The 14,844-nt window shown below is 44.7% G+C and overlaps 1 protein-coding gene across 6 annotated transcripts in view; it reads left to right on the top strand.

Moving 5' to 3' along the window:
• The window catches only part of LOC308354676 (immunoglobulin lambda-1 light chain-like), a gene marked incomplete at its 5' end in the record, with an annotated part of 1,188,495 nt that overhangs the window by 882,442 nt on the left and 291,209 nt on the right, over window positions 1-14,844 (top strand). Inside the window, one exon of one of the 6 annotated variants that reach the window (XM_080822264.1) lies at window positions 10,894-10,974. The exons of the other annotated variants lie outside the window; for them this stretch is intronic. Within the exon in view, the coding sequence (XP_080678390.1) occupies window positions 10,929-10,974 (46 nt within the window). Of the gene's footprint in view, window positions 1-10,893; window positions 10,975-14,844 lie in introns of those variants that run through there. 6 annotated transcript variants of the gene reach the window in all.

Genomic DNA, 14,844 nt, shown 5'->3' with positions numbered 1-14,844 from the left:
TAAGAACATACTATGAGCAACACTACGCCAACAAATTTGACAATCTGGAAGAAATGGATACATTTCTAGAGACATATAAACTACCACAACTGAACCAGGAAGAAATAGATAACCTGAACAGACCCATAACCAGTAAGGAGATTGAAACAGTCATCAAAAATCTCCAAACAAACAAAAGTCCAGGACCAGACGGCTTCCCAGGGGAATTCTACCAAACATTTAAAGAAGAATTAATTCCTATTCTCCTGAAACTGTTCCAAAAAATAGAAATGGAAGGAAAACTTCCAAACTCATTCTATGAGGCCAGCATCACCTTGATCCCAAAACCAGACAAGGATCCGACCAAAAAAGAGAATTACAGACCAATATCCTTGATGAACACAGATGCAAAAATTCTCACCAAAATACTGGCCAATAGGATCCAACAGTACATTAAAAGGATTATTCACCACGACCAAGTGGGATTTATTCCAGGGCTGCAAGGTTGGTTCAACATCTGCAAATCCATCAATGTGATACAATACATTAATAAAAGAAAGAGTAAGAACCATATGATACTCTCAATAGATGCTGAAAAAGCATTTGACAAAGTGCAGCATCCCTTCCTGATTAAAACTCTTCAAAGTGTAGGGATAGAAGGCACATACCTCAATATTATCAAAGCCATCTATGAAAAACCCACCACAAATATCATTCTCAATGGAGAAAAACTGAAAGCTTTTCCGCTAAGGTCAGGAACACGGCAGGGATGTCCGTTATCACCACTGCTGTTCAACATAGTACTAGAAGTCCTAGCCTCAGCAATCAGACAACGAAAAGAAATTAAAGGCACCCAAATCGGCAAAGAAGAAGTCAAACTATCACTCTTTGCAGATGATATGATACTATATGTGGAAAACCCCAAAGGCTCCACTCCAAAACTGCTAGAACTTATACAGGAATTCAGTAAGTGTCAGGATATAAAGTCAATGCACAGAAATCAGTCGCATTTCTTTACACTAACAACAAGACAGAAGAAAGAGAAATTGAGGAGTCAGTCCCATTTACAATCGTACCCAAAACCATAAGATACCTAGGAATAAATCTAACCAAAGAGGCAAAGAATCTATACTCAGAAAACTATAAAGTACTCATGAAAGAAATTGAGGAAGACACAAAGAAATGGAAAAATATTCCATGCTCATGGATTGGAAGAACAAATATTGTGAAAATGTCTATTCTACCTAAAGCAATCTACACATTTAATGCAATCCCTATCAAAATCCCATCCATTTTTTTAAAGAAATACAACAAATAATCCTAAAATTTATATGGAACCAGAAAAGACCTCGAATAGCCAAAGGAATATTGAAAAAGAAAGCCAAAGTCGGTGGTATCACAATTCCAGACTTCAAGCTCTATTACAAAGCTGTCATCATCAAGACAGTATGGTACTGGCACAAAAACAGACATATAGACCAATGGAACAGAATAGAGAGCCCAGAAATAGACCCTCAACTCTATGGTCAACTAATCTTCAACAAAGCAGGAAAGAATATCCAATGGAAAAAAGACAGCCTCTTCAACAAATGGTGCTGGGAAAATTGGACAGCCACATGCAGAAAAATGAAATTGGACTATTTCCTTACACCACACACGAAAATAGACTCAAAATGGATGAAGGACCTCAATGTGCGAAAGGAATCCATCAAAATCCTTGAGGAGAATGCAGGCAGCAACCTCTTAGACCTCAACCACAGCAACTTCTTCCTAGGAACATCGCCAAAGGCAACAGAAGCAAGGGCAAAAATGAACTATTGGGATTTCATCAAGATCAAAAGCTTTTGCACAGCAAAGGAAACAGTAAACAAAACCAAAAGACAACTGACAGAATGGGAGAAGATATTTGCAAACGACATATCAGATAAAGGGCTCGTATCCAAAATCTATAAAGAGCTTATCAAACTCAATACCCAAAGAACAAATAATCCAGTCAAGAAATGGGCAGAGGACATGAACAGACATTTCTGCAAGGAAGACATCCAGATGGCCAACAGACACATGAAAAAATGCTCCACATCACTCGGCATCAGGGAAATACAAATCAAAACCACAATGAGATACCACCTCACACCAGTCAGAATGGCTAAAATTAACAAGTCAAGAAATGACAGAAGCTGGTGAGGATGCGGAGAGAGGGGAACCCTCCTACACTGCTGGTGGGAATGCAAGCTGGTGCAACCACTCTGGAAAACAGTGTGGAGGTTCCTCAAAAAACTGAAAATAGAGCTACCCTACGACCCAGCAATTGCACTCCTGGGTATATATCCTAAAGATACAAACGTGGTGCTCCGAAGGGGCACGTGCACCCGAATGTTTATAGCAGCAATGTCCACAATAGCCAAACTGTGGAAAGAGCCTAGATGTCCATCAACAGATGAATGGATAAAGAAGATGTGGTATATATACACAATGGAATACTATGCAGCCATCAAAAGACATGAAATCTTGCCATTTGCGACGACGTGGATGGAACTAGAGGGTATCATGCTTAGCGAAATAAGTCAATCGGAGAAAGACAACTATCATATGATCTCTTTGATATGAGGAAGTGGAGATGCAAGGCGGGGGGGGGTTAGGGGGAGGTAGGAAAAGAAAAAATGAAAAGATGGGATTGGGAGGGAGACAAACCATAAAAGACTCAATCTCAAGAAACAGACTGAGGGTTGCTGGGGGGAGGGGGGACGGGAGAGGGTGGTGGGGAAATGGACATTGGGGAGGGTATGGGCTATGGTGAGTGCTGTGAAATGTGTAAACCTGATGATTCACAGACCTGTACCCCTGGGGATAAAAATACATTATATGTTTATTAAAATAAAAAAAATATATCTATCATGCACTGAATTTTTCATCATGATTCTTTGACTTGTGGTTTGTAAATTTATTTTTAGAGCAATTTCATGGGGAGAAAATAACAGATGAAGAATTTATTAAGAAGGAAGAGCAGATCCCCCTATTTCCACCCTGGGTTGAATCAGAGCGATACCTTGGGGAGAATAGGAGGACACAGGACAGAAAACAATTTTCCCCTCACAAGAGCATGGCAAGTACTATTGAATTATGGATCTACAGCTTACTTATTGATGTGATAAACTAGAATGATAATTTTTGGTAAGAATAGCTATGACCAAAAAAATTTTTTTCAGGTTAAAATGCCATGAAAGTGTAACTCTACAGAGTTATAATCTGGGGATTCTCACCATTAATTTCTCATCCACATGACCATAAGTGGGCTGGCACCTCCCTGGACCCCAGGTGGCCCCCTGTCCAAGTGCAGCAGCACCCCCGACTGGGAGATAGCAGAACTGAGAGGAAGGCGCTGTCTCCTTCCAGACCTGGAACATTCTGGCTGAGGTTGTTCCAGTTCCCCTGTCAGCCTGGGCACCCTTCCTCACCTGATGCAGGGGATGGCTGCTGACTGGCACCTGCCAGCTTCTGCTCTACTCTCTCCATTCCTGGGAACCAGGGACCTGCACTCCTCTTCCTGCCTCCCTTCACTGCCAGGTGCATCCCTCCCTCATGTACTTGCTTAGCTTAGCCAGTCTGTGGGGTGCTGGGGAAAGCAATGACATGTCATCCTCGTGGGACTCCACACAAGGGGACAGGAACAGAGGCACATGGAGCACTCTGGTCTCCCTGTGGCTTAGATGTGCATGGGGAGGAGGAGAGGGAGAATAAGCACTACCCTGAGCAACATCAGTCCCCAGATGACCGACAGAGATCCCAGGGACTGACCACATCTGTGTGAAACCAGCTCCTACTCCAGCTTTTTCCTATTAGAGACCCCTCTCTGTGCCCAGCAGCTGCCCAGAGAACTGACTTATCACCTGGTAGTTGCCTCTGACCACACCTGACACGTCCCTCTGTGCCCAGAATGCTCACCTAAGGGGAAAACTCCACACTGGCCTGGAACTGGGTTGAATCCCAGGTCCCTCAGCTTTGTTCTGTTCTTTCAGATCCTCTAAGTCCTCCCTCTGCCCCTACGAAGTAGCACTCACTGGGCTCTTCCTACACACATCTCACTTCTTCTGACTTTCCCCATGCTGAGAAGCTCCAGAGTTCCCTCTTCAGTAGGAACTGTGTCTTGTCCATGCAGAATTCCCAGGATGGAATGTGTGCCAGACCAGTGAGGGTCTGAATAAATGTCTGCTGGGTGGATCCTCCCCGTCTCTGTCTTTGGGGCATTAGTCCCTGGTCACCCTCTCCCCCAACCCCACATCAGCCCTGCATGCACTGTTGGCTCCAATAAGAGCCATCCCCTGAGTCCTCTGATCCCCAGTGCTAAGCTGCAGTACCACCTGCATGACACCCCACACCCCAGGGACAGGGGCAGCGACGCCTCAGTAAAACCTGTGCTCTCCTCCTCCACATGGGCCTGCTCTTGTTTTCATAGTGAATCTGGGCCTCTAATGCCAGAACATGAGCCAGGCGGGAGTCATGCTTAGAAGAGTCATTCCTTACTGGGGAAAGAGTCCATGGATCAGGAATCAGAACCTGAGCTGTACGTTGTGAGTCTACACCCATGCCAGGAACACCACTGCACCTCCAGCAGCCATGGTGGAGTGGCCACCAGGGGGCAGCAGAGATCACCTGACAAAGTCCCCTTCATATGGGCAGAACTGGGGCATAAGGTCTTCTGCCACTTGAGGACTGGTTTAGTAGCCAGGACCTGAGACCTTGAGGTCGTTTGTCATTGGTCATTAGCATACAGTGCAGTCTCAAGTACAGATTATTCAGGATGTGTATGTGTGTGTGTGTGGTCTTCCTCATGGAGACATTGCCTATTTCTGTAATATTGGCCCAGCCAACATGCCCCCACCAATCCAAGACCTAGCCTGCCCTCTTGAAAAAAAAATGCCGTCACTGTCCACAAACATCGGTTCTCCCTGTGATCACACATTTCCTCCTTCCTCTGTGCTGAGAGACCCCTGTCCTTCCAGACATGCTGCACCTCCTTCCTGGAAGTTCCTCCCCTCTGCCCCTCAGCTGTCCCTCCATTTAACTCCCTTAAGAAAAGGACAGAGGACTGGAAAATTCTGTTCTTTTCTTTCCTAGTGCCTGCAACACAGCAATTTCCTCGGTAAACTTTTTTGGACTTAACTTACAAATTGAGATGTTAATTATATATTTTCCCCCAAAACTGAAGATGACTTAAATGTGATAAATATTACCTTGAAGAGTTATTAAACTTTAAACCCCTCTCATCCTCTTACAATGCAATCATTCCTTTTTGCAACTTATCTGTTCCTGCCCCTGACTGCAAAATGGGGATAGTGAGCCACAGCACCTGCTGCATGCCCCCAAAGCTCACAGCCAACAGAAGATATTTACAGCACCATTCTACCTAAGGAAAGTCCATGTTCTTTTAATAGATGATGAACTGTCATCTGGGGTAAACCCTGCACCTGTGTGAGCCACAGTGTGTCAACAACAGGAAAGCATCAGAAAATAAAGACAGACTTCACCACTGAGCTCTCTGTAGCTAGGCCAGCCCAGAGGGACATCAATCAGAACACAAACTGGTGTCGGGATGTCAGCCCCAGACTATAGGACCAGAGGTGAAACAGAAACCCCTGGGCTGAGAGTGGGGTTAACAAGAACCACCCCTGCCCTCTCTGTGTCCAGTGGAACTGAGTTCTTTATGAGAACCCTCAAAGCTCTTCAGTAGCAGCTTCTGAGGCCCCACTGACTTGCACAACCAGTAGGTGTCTCCAGCAAAGGGCTAGAAGAGGCCTCAGAGGACACTTGCCCAGCCGCAGACTTTGGAGCAGAATCAGGGTAACTCCACCATGGCCTAGATCCTTCTTTTCCTCAGGGTCCTTGCTCACTGCACTGGTGCCAAGTCCAGGCTCACAGCCACACCAGCTCCAGTTCCTTGGGACAAGCCAAACCCTTCGTCTGAGCCCTTCAGGGGCTGCCTGGGGGGAGGATGCTCCTAACCCTGCTGCAGGATGAGGAGCTGGGTGAGTGAAACACCCCCACAGTGCTCATGGCTTTCTGTGAGTCCTGATGGAATGCCCATGCCCAGGGATAGGGTTCTTTTCCAGTTTTCTTAAAAGTTCCAACCACCAGTCAGACCCATGCTACTCTGGGACTAAGTCTGATGAGAGGGGCACCCCTGTGGATCTAGAAAATTCCTGGAGCTCAGGCCAGGCCTCACAGGTGGGCAGTCTCTTGGAATGAGTCCTTGATTTTCCAGCCAACCTCTCCTCTCCTCTCTTGCAGCTGTGGCCTCCTATGAAGTGACTCAGCCCTCCTCTGTGTGGGTGGTCCTAGGACAGACAGCCAGGATCATCTGTGGGGAAACAGCACTGGAAGTAAACATGCTTACTCGTACCAGCAGAGGCCAGATCAAGCTCCTGTGCTGATCATCTATTAAACCGCCAGCCTATAACTATACCTGTAACTAAAACTCCCAGATCCCAAAAGCTCAATACACTTTAACTACCAGACAAAAGTTTAAAAAAAAAAAAAAACCCACCAGAGTCAAATAGGCAGGGAAAACGAGACATTCTCAAAAGTAACCAGAAGGGAAAGGCACACAGTTTTTAGGGAAAGACAGAAAATTTCTAGCAAATTTCTCATTAACAGAAATGCAAGCACAGACAGTAAATTTTTAAAATATGGAAAAAAAGAAAAAAATTAATTCTTTACCAAGGGAGAACATCTTTCAAAAATGAAGGCTAAATAAAACATTTTCTGACATACATACAAAAAGTGACAGGGTTGATCATCAGCTAACCCGATGAAAAAGAAATAGTACCAGACACCACTCAGGCAAGAAGAAGTGCTTCCAGAAAGAATCGGATTCTACAAGATAGATGAAAAAATCACAAATGCTAACTACTGGGAAAAATATTAAGACTTTTTTGTATCTAAATCTTTTTTGAAGATAATTCATTGTCTAAAGTAATTCAAATACATATCTATGTTGGAATTTATAATACAGTTATAATACATATATAACATATATAATACAGTTAATATTAATATATAATACAGTTAAAAGTAGTATGTATGAATTAAGCAAAAAATACTGAGAAGAAGAAGAAGTTTGCTGTAAAGATATGACAGTCTGTGTGACATGGGGAAACACACCTGAATGTGGACTATTACAACTCATGAGAATATGATAGACATAGGTAGAGGTAATAACCGAAAAAGTAGGAGATAAAATGGATTCCTAAAAATGCACCAATAACTTTAAAAAGGAAGAAATGGAGAAAGGGAAGAAGAACATGGACAAAGAAACACTATATACAAGGATGTTATATGGAATGTCAGTGCTAATCATACCCTGGAAATGGCCTAAATGCAAAGAAAAGACAGATTGTCAAACTGAGTTTCACAGTAATGCCCAACTCTATGTCCCATTTCAGAAAACTACTGTAAATGAAACCACGTGAAAATCCAAGTGTAAGTTCAAGACAAGTTCCCACCAATACTGCTCTACAATGTAGAATATGAAACATTCACAGGGAAGACACAGAGAATGAACACTTAAAAATAGTTAGAATGAAATTATTTATATTGCGTGTATTTTACACACACAAACAAAAAAAGAAATATTCACAGTGCACGTCTTAGAGGGGAGGGGCTGGGGGATGGGTAACGGGGTGATGGATATTAAGGAGGGCACATGATATAATGAGCCCTGAATGTTATACACAACTGATGAATCACTGAACTGTATTCCTGAAAGTAATAATACACTATATGTTAATTAATAGACTTTAAATTAAAATTAAAAAATAAAATTAAAAAAGAATTTTTACATACAGACAAACAAGAGTTCCCACATGGAGCTGAGAGGTAGGAACAGCTCCACAGGCACCAGGTCCATGAAGCCTGCCCAGAAGCACAGAGATTCTCTCCAGCAGCCTGAGGAGCAATTTCACAGGAACCAGTGATGACATGACAGAAGCTTGGGATGGCCAGGTGCAGCTGTAGGTTCAGGAGACAGAACTCTGGATTCTTCACCATGACTGGGACCCTCTCCTGCTCCCCCTCCTCACTCTCTACCCATGTCTTGCTCGTAAGGCCCTGCCCAAGGGCTCAGCCCCCACAGGACCCTGAGCATGACCCTGAGCCTGAGCTCAGCCCAGGGAATGCTGCATGGGGGAGACAATGAGAATGAGCCCCAGAGTCTCCCAATTTTGCAGGCCCTGTGGTTATCTGTAAGATTAGCTTCCCCCTAGATAGATAGAGTGGCCATGACATCCTCATCACTACCACCTGCTCAGGAGACAGAGGACCAAACAATAATGCTGAGCAGAGCCCCAGTACCCAGGCCAGGGCCCTGCATGGCTAAACAGCCTCCACTGTCCACAGGTTCTCCAGCTCTAACCTGGGACATGACCCCACTGACCCTCTCCATGTGCAAGCCATGGGGGCTCTTTAGAGACCAGCCAGGATGGGGATGGCAGTGAGTCTGGAACAGAAACCCTGCTGCCCCACCTGGTGCCACCCTCCCTCCCTATTTCCTGTCCTGGTAGCTATGCCCTGAGGAGTTTATAACAACAACAACAATAATAATAATAATGCAGATTTATTGGAGAAAAACAGCTATCATATGATCTCCCTGATATGAGGAAGTGGAGATGCAACATGGGGGGTTTGGGGAGCAGGAAAAGAAAAAATGAAACAAGATGGGATCGGGAGGGAGACAAACCATAAGAGACTCTTAATGTCACAAAACAAACTGAGGGGGGTTGGGGGGAGGGGGGTAGGGAGAGGGCGGTGGGGTTAAGGACATTGGGGATGTATGTGCTATGGTGAGTGCTGTGAAGTATGTAAACCTGGCGATTCACAGACCTGTACCCCTGGGGCTAATAATACATTATATGTTTATAAAAAAATAAAATAATGCAGATTTATGTGCACAAGTAAGCTTTATACCAAAAGAATCATCTGTTCCCACTTATGACAATCTGCACTAATTGGGGTGGGGAAGCATCAATCTCGACAATACACAGGAAACTGGACGTGATGGGTCATTACAAGGATTTATCCGGATTTGGCCCTTTTCCAATGCACTACACTCTACCCCACATTCTTCTTTTTATACAAGACACCAGGCTAGCCCAGGATATCTCAACCCTAGGACAAGTACAGGAATCCCACTTGTCCTGCCTCCTGTACCGTGTATGTGGCCTATCTGTGCTGAGCTGGACAGGGCTTGGGGGTGGGGCAGCTGCCTGTGGGAGGCTGGAAACCATGGTCCACACCCCTTCTCAGGGACAGGTGCTATGGGGAGACCTGGAGGAATAAAGCTTCTGGTCTGAGTCCTCCTCCACCAACAGGGGGCAGCAGAGCTGCATCAGGAATAGCAGGACAGAGGCTGGGGCTGTCCATGGGGAGCCTCACAGGGACACCAATTCTGGGGTCCACAGGGGTCCAGGGTTCAGTCCCCAGAAAGAAGTTGGAATAATCACTCCTATCTCCAGCTGCTGAAGAGACCTTGCTCTGAAGGTCAGACACACAGTGACACCCAGGACACTGACAGGAGTCCTGACACAGTGAATGCCTACATGGGAAATGCATGTCCCTGCTCTGTGCACTGGTGTTCCAGGAGCTGTCTTGTCCGAGCTGGACATGTTGAGAACATCCTGACCACTCACCTTCTGACTCTCCATCCCCATGTCCAGGCAGAAGCAGACCTGGGATTGCAGCTTCTTTGCTCAGGAGGGTCTCAAGGGCTGGGACAAGGAGTACTTGGAGTCCCTGGTCCCTGGAATGAGTGCCACAGCCTCCTTGTGAGACTGTCTCCAGAGTGAAGTAGATTCTCACTACCTGAGGCCACAGCTCTGGTCCCTGGGCTGTCCTTGTGCAGTGACACGATCCAGCTCCCTCCTGGGATGCTGGCCTGGCTTCAGAACTCACCATGTCCGAAGACATGGCTGGGACCCTAACAACACATGGAGCTCCGAAGTGTCTTTTTTAGTCAGTCATGATTTCACATACAAATCACTTGTTTCCATGAAACACTGATGAAGAATCATAAAGGAATCAATGTGCTGACAATCTATGAGCCGGTCTGCTGTGGGATGGGGGTGTCAGAGAGATGAAATCACCACATGTCAATACACTAGATATTGTGATCCATCTTCAAAAGCAGATGGTCTGTTAACAAGTGGACTCTCACAGACAACGATGTACAAACATTCTGATGAGAAAGTTCCACAATCTGATGACATGGGGAGCATAGGATCACAGCACCTCAGGGGGACACAGTGGGGACACAATGCAGTAGAAGGAAAGTAATGAGGGCATAGGACCACCTTTCCTTGAACAGGTGTCTGCATCTCTCAGAGGACCCAGCCCAGCTCCATGGCCAGGCTCCTGAAAGACCCCAGAGAGAGCCAGGGCAGACCCCATACAGAGTAGTTTCATTTGGTTATCATATGTTCAGATGTCAGGAAGGTAACTTAAGATGTTTATTGTCAAGGATGATTTTTTAATTAAAGATTTTATTTATTTATTTGTCAGAGAGAGTGAGCACAGGCAGACAGAGAGGCAGGCAGAGGCAGAGGGAGAAGCAGGCTCCCTGCTGAGCAAGGAGCCCGATGTGGGACTCAATCCCAGGATGCTGGGATCATGACCTGAGCCGAAGGCAGCCGCTTAACCAACTGAGCCACCCAGGCGTCCCGTCAAGGATGATTTTTTAACCTGGCAGCTGCTTGGAGTAAACTTGGGGCTCCTCTCTTCCTCCTCAATCACATGTTCTGATCTCACAATTGGTGTATCACTTAGGAGCCCCTGAAGTGGAGGAAATTTGCATAACTACTAACAATCAATGACCTAAGGACCTAGAAAGGAATAAAAGAGGCCGGGGTGGAACCCAGAAGTGCTGTGGGGTCTCAGGAGGCAGAGCTCTGGGCATCTCCACCATGGACTGGACCCCTCTCCTGCTCCCTGTCCTGACTCTCTGCACAGGTGCTGTCCCTGGGCCCTCTGCAAATGCTCAGCCCCTGCAGGACCTGAGCTGAGCCTGCCTCAAAACTTGAGCTCAGCCCCAGCACAGCCTCATTATGGAGATGCAGGGAAGGAGGCCCTGAACCTCACATCAACCTCTCTTCTGTCTTTTCAGGCTCCATGGCCTCCAGTGTGCTGACTCAGCCTCCCTCTGTGTCAGTGTCCCTGGGACAGATAGCTACCATCACCTGCTCTGGAGAGATACTGAGCAAAGAATATACACAATGGTACCAGAAGAAGCCAGGCCAAGCACCCAAACTGGTCATTTACAAGGACACTGAGTGTCCCTCTGGGATCCCTGATCAATCCTCTGGCTCCAGTTCAGGGACCACACACCCTGACCATCAGTGGGGCCCAGGCCGAGGATGAGGCTGACTATTACTGTCAATCATTTGATCGCAGTGCTGATGCTCACAGTGACACAGGCAGACAGAGAAATGAGACACAAACCCCTTCCCCATCTCTGTCACAGTCTCCTCCAGTCCCCAGAGGCCTGTGGACAGAGCAGAGAGCAGGTCTGACACAGGTTCCCAGATCTGAGATCTCCCAGCTGACCTACCTCACACCCTTCCAGGCAGGCTCTGCATGGGATGGATCGGCGGTGGATAAGGATACATTTATTATAACTACATTTATTCTGTGGCTGTGAGCACATGAATGACTGGATATGTTAGGAGACGATATAGAAGACAGTTTTCAAAGGCCAGATCTTTTAAAAACATCCCTAAATGACTATCATAAGTCCTGAGATGTAAAAATACAGAGATGATATTGACAGCGGATTAGATGTAACAAAAGAAGAGACTGGTCATCTTGATGTCACCTAATAGAGACTGTTCAAAATGAAACACAGAGTGAAATAGCTGGAGAAATTGGAGAAAGTCTCAGTGCAGGGAGGACAGCTTCTTTCCACCTAAAGATGTGTAATTGGAGTAACTTAGGCAGAGAAGGTTGGGGTTGGGTGATGACTGAAAATATATCTGAAGGGAAAAAGCCAACAACTTTTCAAATTGGTGAAATCCATGAACCAATATATCCAGGAAGCTCAAAGAAGCTCAGGCATTGGGAACATGAGAGACAGCACAGCACACATTATATGAAATTGCTACAAACCAGCGAAGCAGACACTCTCATAGCCAGAGAGGAGAGTCGTGTTCCTTACAGATGAACCAGAATTATGATGGGAGCACATTTCTCATTATAGGCCACGTAAGCTAGAACAGAGTGATGCATTATTTTCAAAATATTAAAAGAAAATACCTGTCCATGGTGATGTCTATCCAGTGACAATATCCTTAGAAACTGAGACCTCCTGCAGACCCTCACTACAAGAATGCCCCTCAGACAGAAGGACAGGTCAGTAGAGAGTTAAGTGCATCTACATAAAGATATAAAAAGCATCAGATATCCTACATACGTGGATAAATATAAAAGCATCTGTATTTGTCGATGTGTACAAAAGATAGTCAGCTGCTTACATCAGAAAGGATAAGAATGTGTTTTGATTTATGCTGGATGTGAAAATAAAACTTACGACAATGAGAACAAAGATGATGGGGAAGAGAAGACCATGTTATGACATCTTTAGCCTAGGTATGAATAGGATCATCACGGCAAATTAGTTTGATCAATTAAGAGGTAAAGATTCAAATCCTAAAGAAAACATTAAAATAAAATGTCTTTACAATAAAGACTTACAGCTAATGAGGTCCATCAGTTAGGATTCTCCAGAGAATACAGATGCAGTAGGACATATATCTCATATACACCTGTATGTGTATTTATACATGATACACACACAGAGAAAGACAGATATAGACCAGGAGACAGGGAGAGACTTATATTTAGAAATTTCTCAGGCAGTCATGGGGCAGCAGGTCTGGAAACTGCAGGACAGGACAGGAGGCTGGAGATCCAGTAAGAACCATGTTCCATACTTTTGTCCAAATTTAATCTGAACAATTGAACACATTAAGAGGAGAAGCAAATTAAAGCATCCAACTCAAACTTCTACAGAGGAAATCTACAGTGTCTCAGATCACAGATACCAGGGTTGAGATGAGCAGCAGCATGACAAAAAGAAGAACATGTGAGGGAACCTGAAGACAGCACGGACACTTCAAAGGGAAAGACAGAAAAAACACTCTAAAAAGTGAACAGAGGATCACTGAGCATGAGACAACCCGAACAATTTAAGAGTGTGTGACTGTGTCCCTAAAGGAGGGGCAGATAGCTTGAAAAATACTTAATGAAATATTGCCAAGGTTGTTCTAAATTTCATAAAAACCTAATACCCACGGATCCAAAAAGGTCAATACCTGAAGCACGATAAATATACTTTAAAAAAAAAACAAATCCAACACCCATCAATATCAAACTGTTTGAGGTCGATGAAAAGAAACAGTATTCAAAGCATCCAGAAGGGAATGATACACTATGTTTAGGGGAACAAATGGGATTCTAGCAGATTTCTCATTAACAGAAATGCAGAGAGAGATGGTAGATTAGCATTTTTTATATATTGAAAAAAGAAAAAGAACTTCATTCCTTACCCAGGGAATATCTTTCAAAAATGAAGAATAAATAAAGTTTTTTCAGATACACAAAAAGTGACCAAAGTGATCATCAGCTGACTCGTAACATAAGAAATAAATATGCACATCCCTCAGGCAGGAGGAAGTGATTCTAGAATTAACTGAATCCACAAAGTGAAAGAAAGAAATCCAAAGGCCATCTACTGGGATAGATAGATATTTGATTTTTTCCAATCTCTTTGAAGGTAACCTACTGTCTAAAGCAAATATAACTTATACCTATGTTGAAATTGATAGTACAGCTAAAAGTAATACACATGACAATGACAGTAAAAACCCAGAGCGCAAACACAGAAGTATGCTCTCAGGTTCTTACTCTGGACGTGACCGTGCTCTAGCATTGCCTGGATGGAGATTTGGAGGAGGGGTAGGGGTGGGGCGGGAGGTAATAAGGTCATAACAAGTCAGAGCCAATGAGTCAAAATACTGAGAAGAAATGGAATCACTCGACAATGCTCAGTTAGATTTAAAGAAGGAGGGATACATGGGAACAGGAAACAAAGAACACTTGGGACAAAGAAAATAAAAGCAAGATGCTATACTGAAATTGTACTGATCACATTCAGGAAATGGTCTAAACATCACGATTACACGATGTCAGACTGGGTTTTACAGAAACACCCAACTAGATGCTGCCTATCAGAAATCTCCAGTAAAGGAAATCACAAAAAATTGAAACAGAAATTCAGGACAAGTTACACCCAATCTGCTCCACAATGTGGGACATGAAACATTCACAGAACAGGCAGGGAATCTGCAAAAATAATGTGGGCACTTAAAAATAGTGTGGAAATTTTGTTATTTATTTTACCCACAGGGCACATTTCATGGGAACAGATACAGAAGTATCCTTACATGCCCCTTCTCACTTGAGCCTTTAAGATGTTCAAACACAGGATGACAAGAGTTCCCCTATGAAGCCCAGAAATGAAAGAGAGACTACCGCTCCACGTAAACTGGATCCATGAAGCCCGCCCAGAAGCAGCAATTCTCTCCACGTGCCTGAGAAGGAGAATTTTCAGAGGAACCATTGGTAGCATAAGGGAGGATTGGTGCAGCTAGGCTCAACTGTGGGCTCAAGAGATGGAATCTAGGGTAACTGCCACAGCCTGGAGTCTTCAGCTCCTCCTTGTCACACTCTGCCCAGTAGCTGCCCCAGGCCCTGCCCACAGGCTGAGCCTCCACAGGACCCTGAGCAGGAGTTGGGACCCAGAGAATGAACCCCACCATGCCCTGA

Source organism: Martes martes, assembly GCF_963455335.1.
Source record: "Martes martes genome assembly, chromosome: 13".
In the NCBI taxonomy this organism is placed as follows: domain Eukaryota; kingdom Metazoa; phylum Chordata; class Mammalia; order Carnivora; family Mustelidae; genus Martes; species Martes martes.
This window is presented reverse-complemented; position numbering and strand designations above follow the sequence as displayed.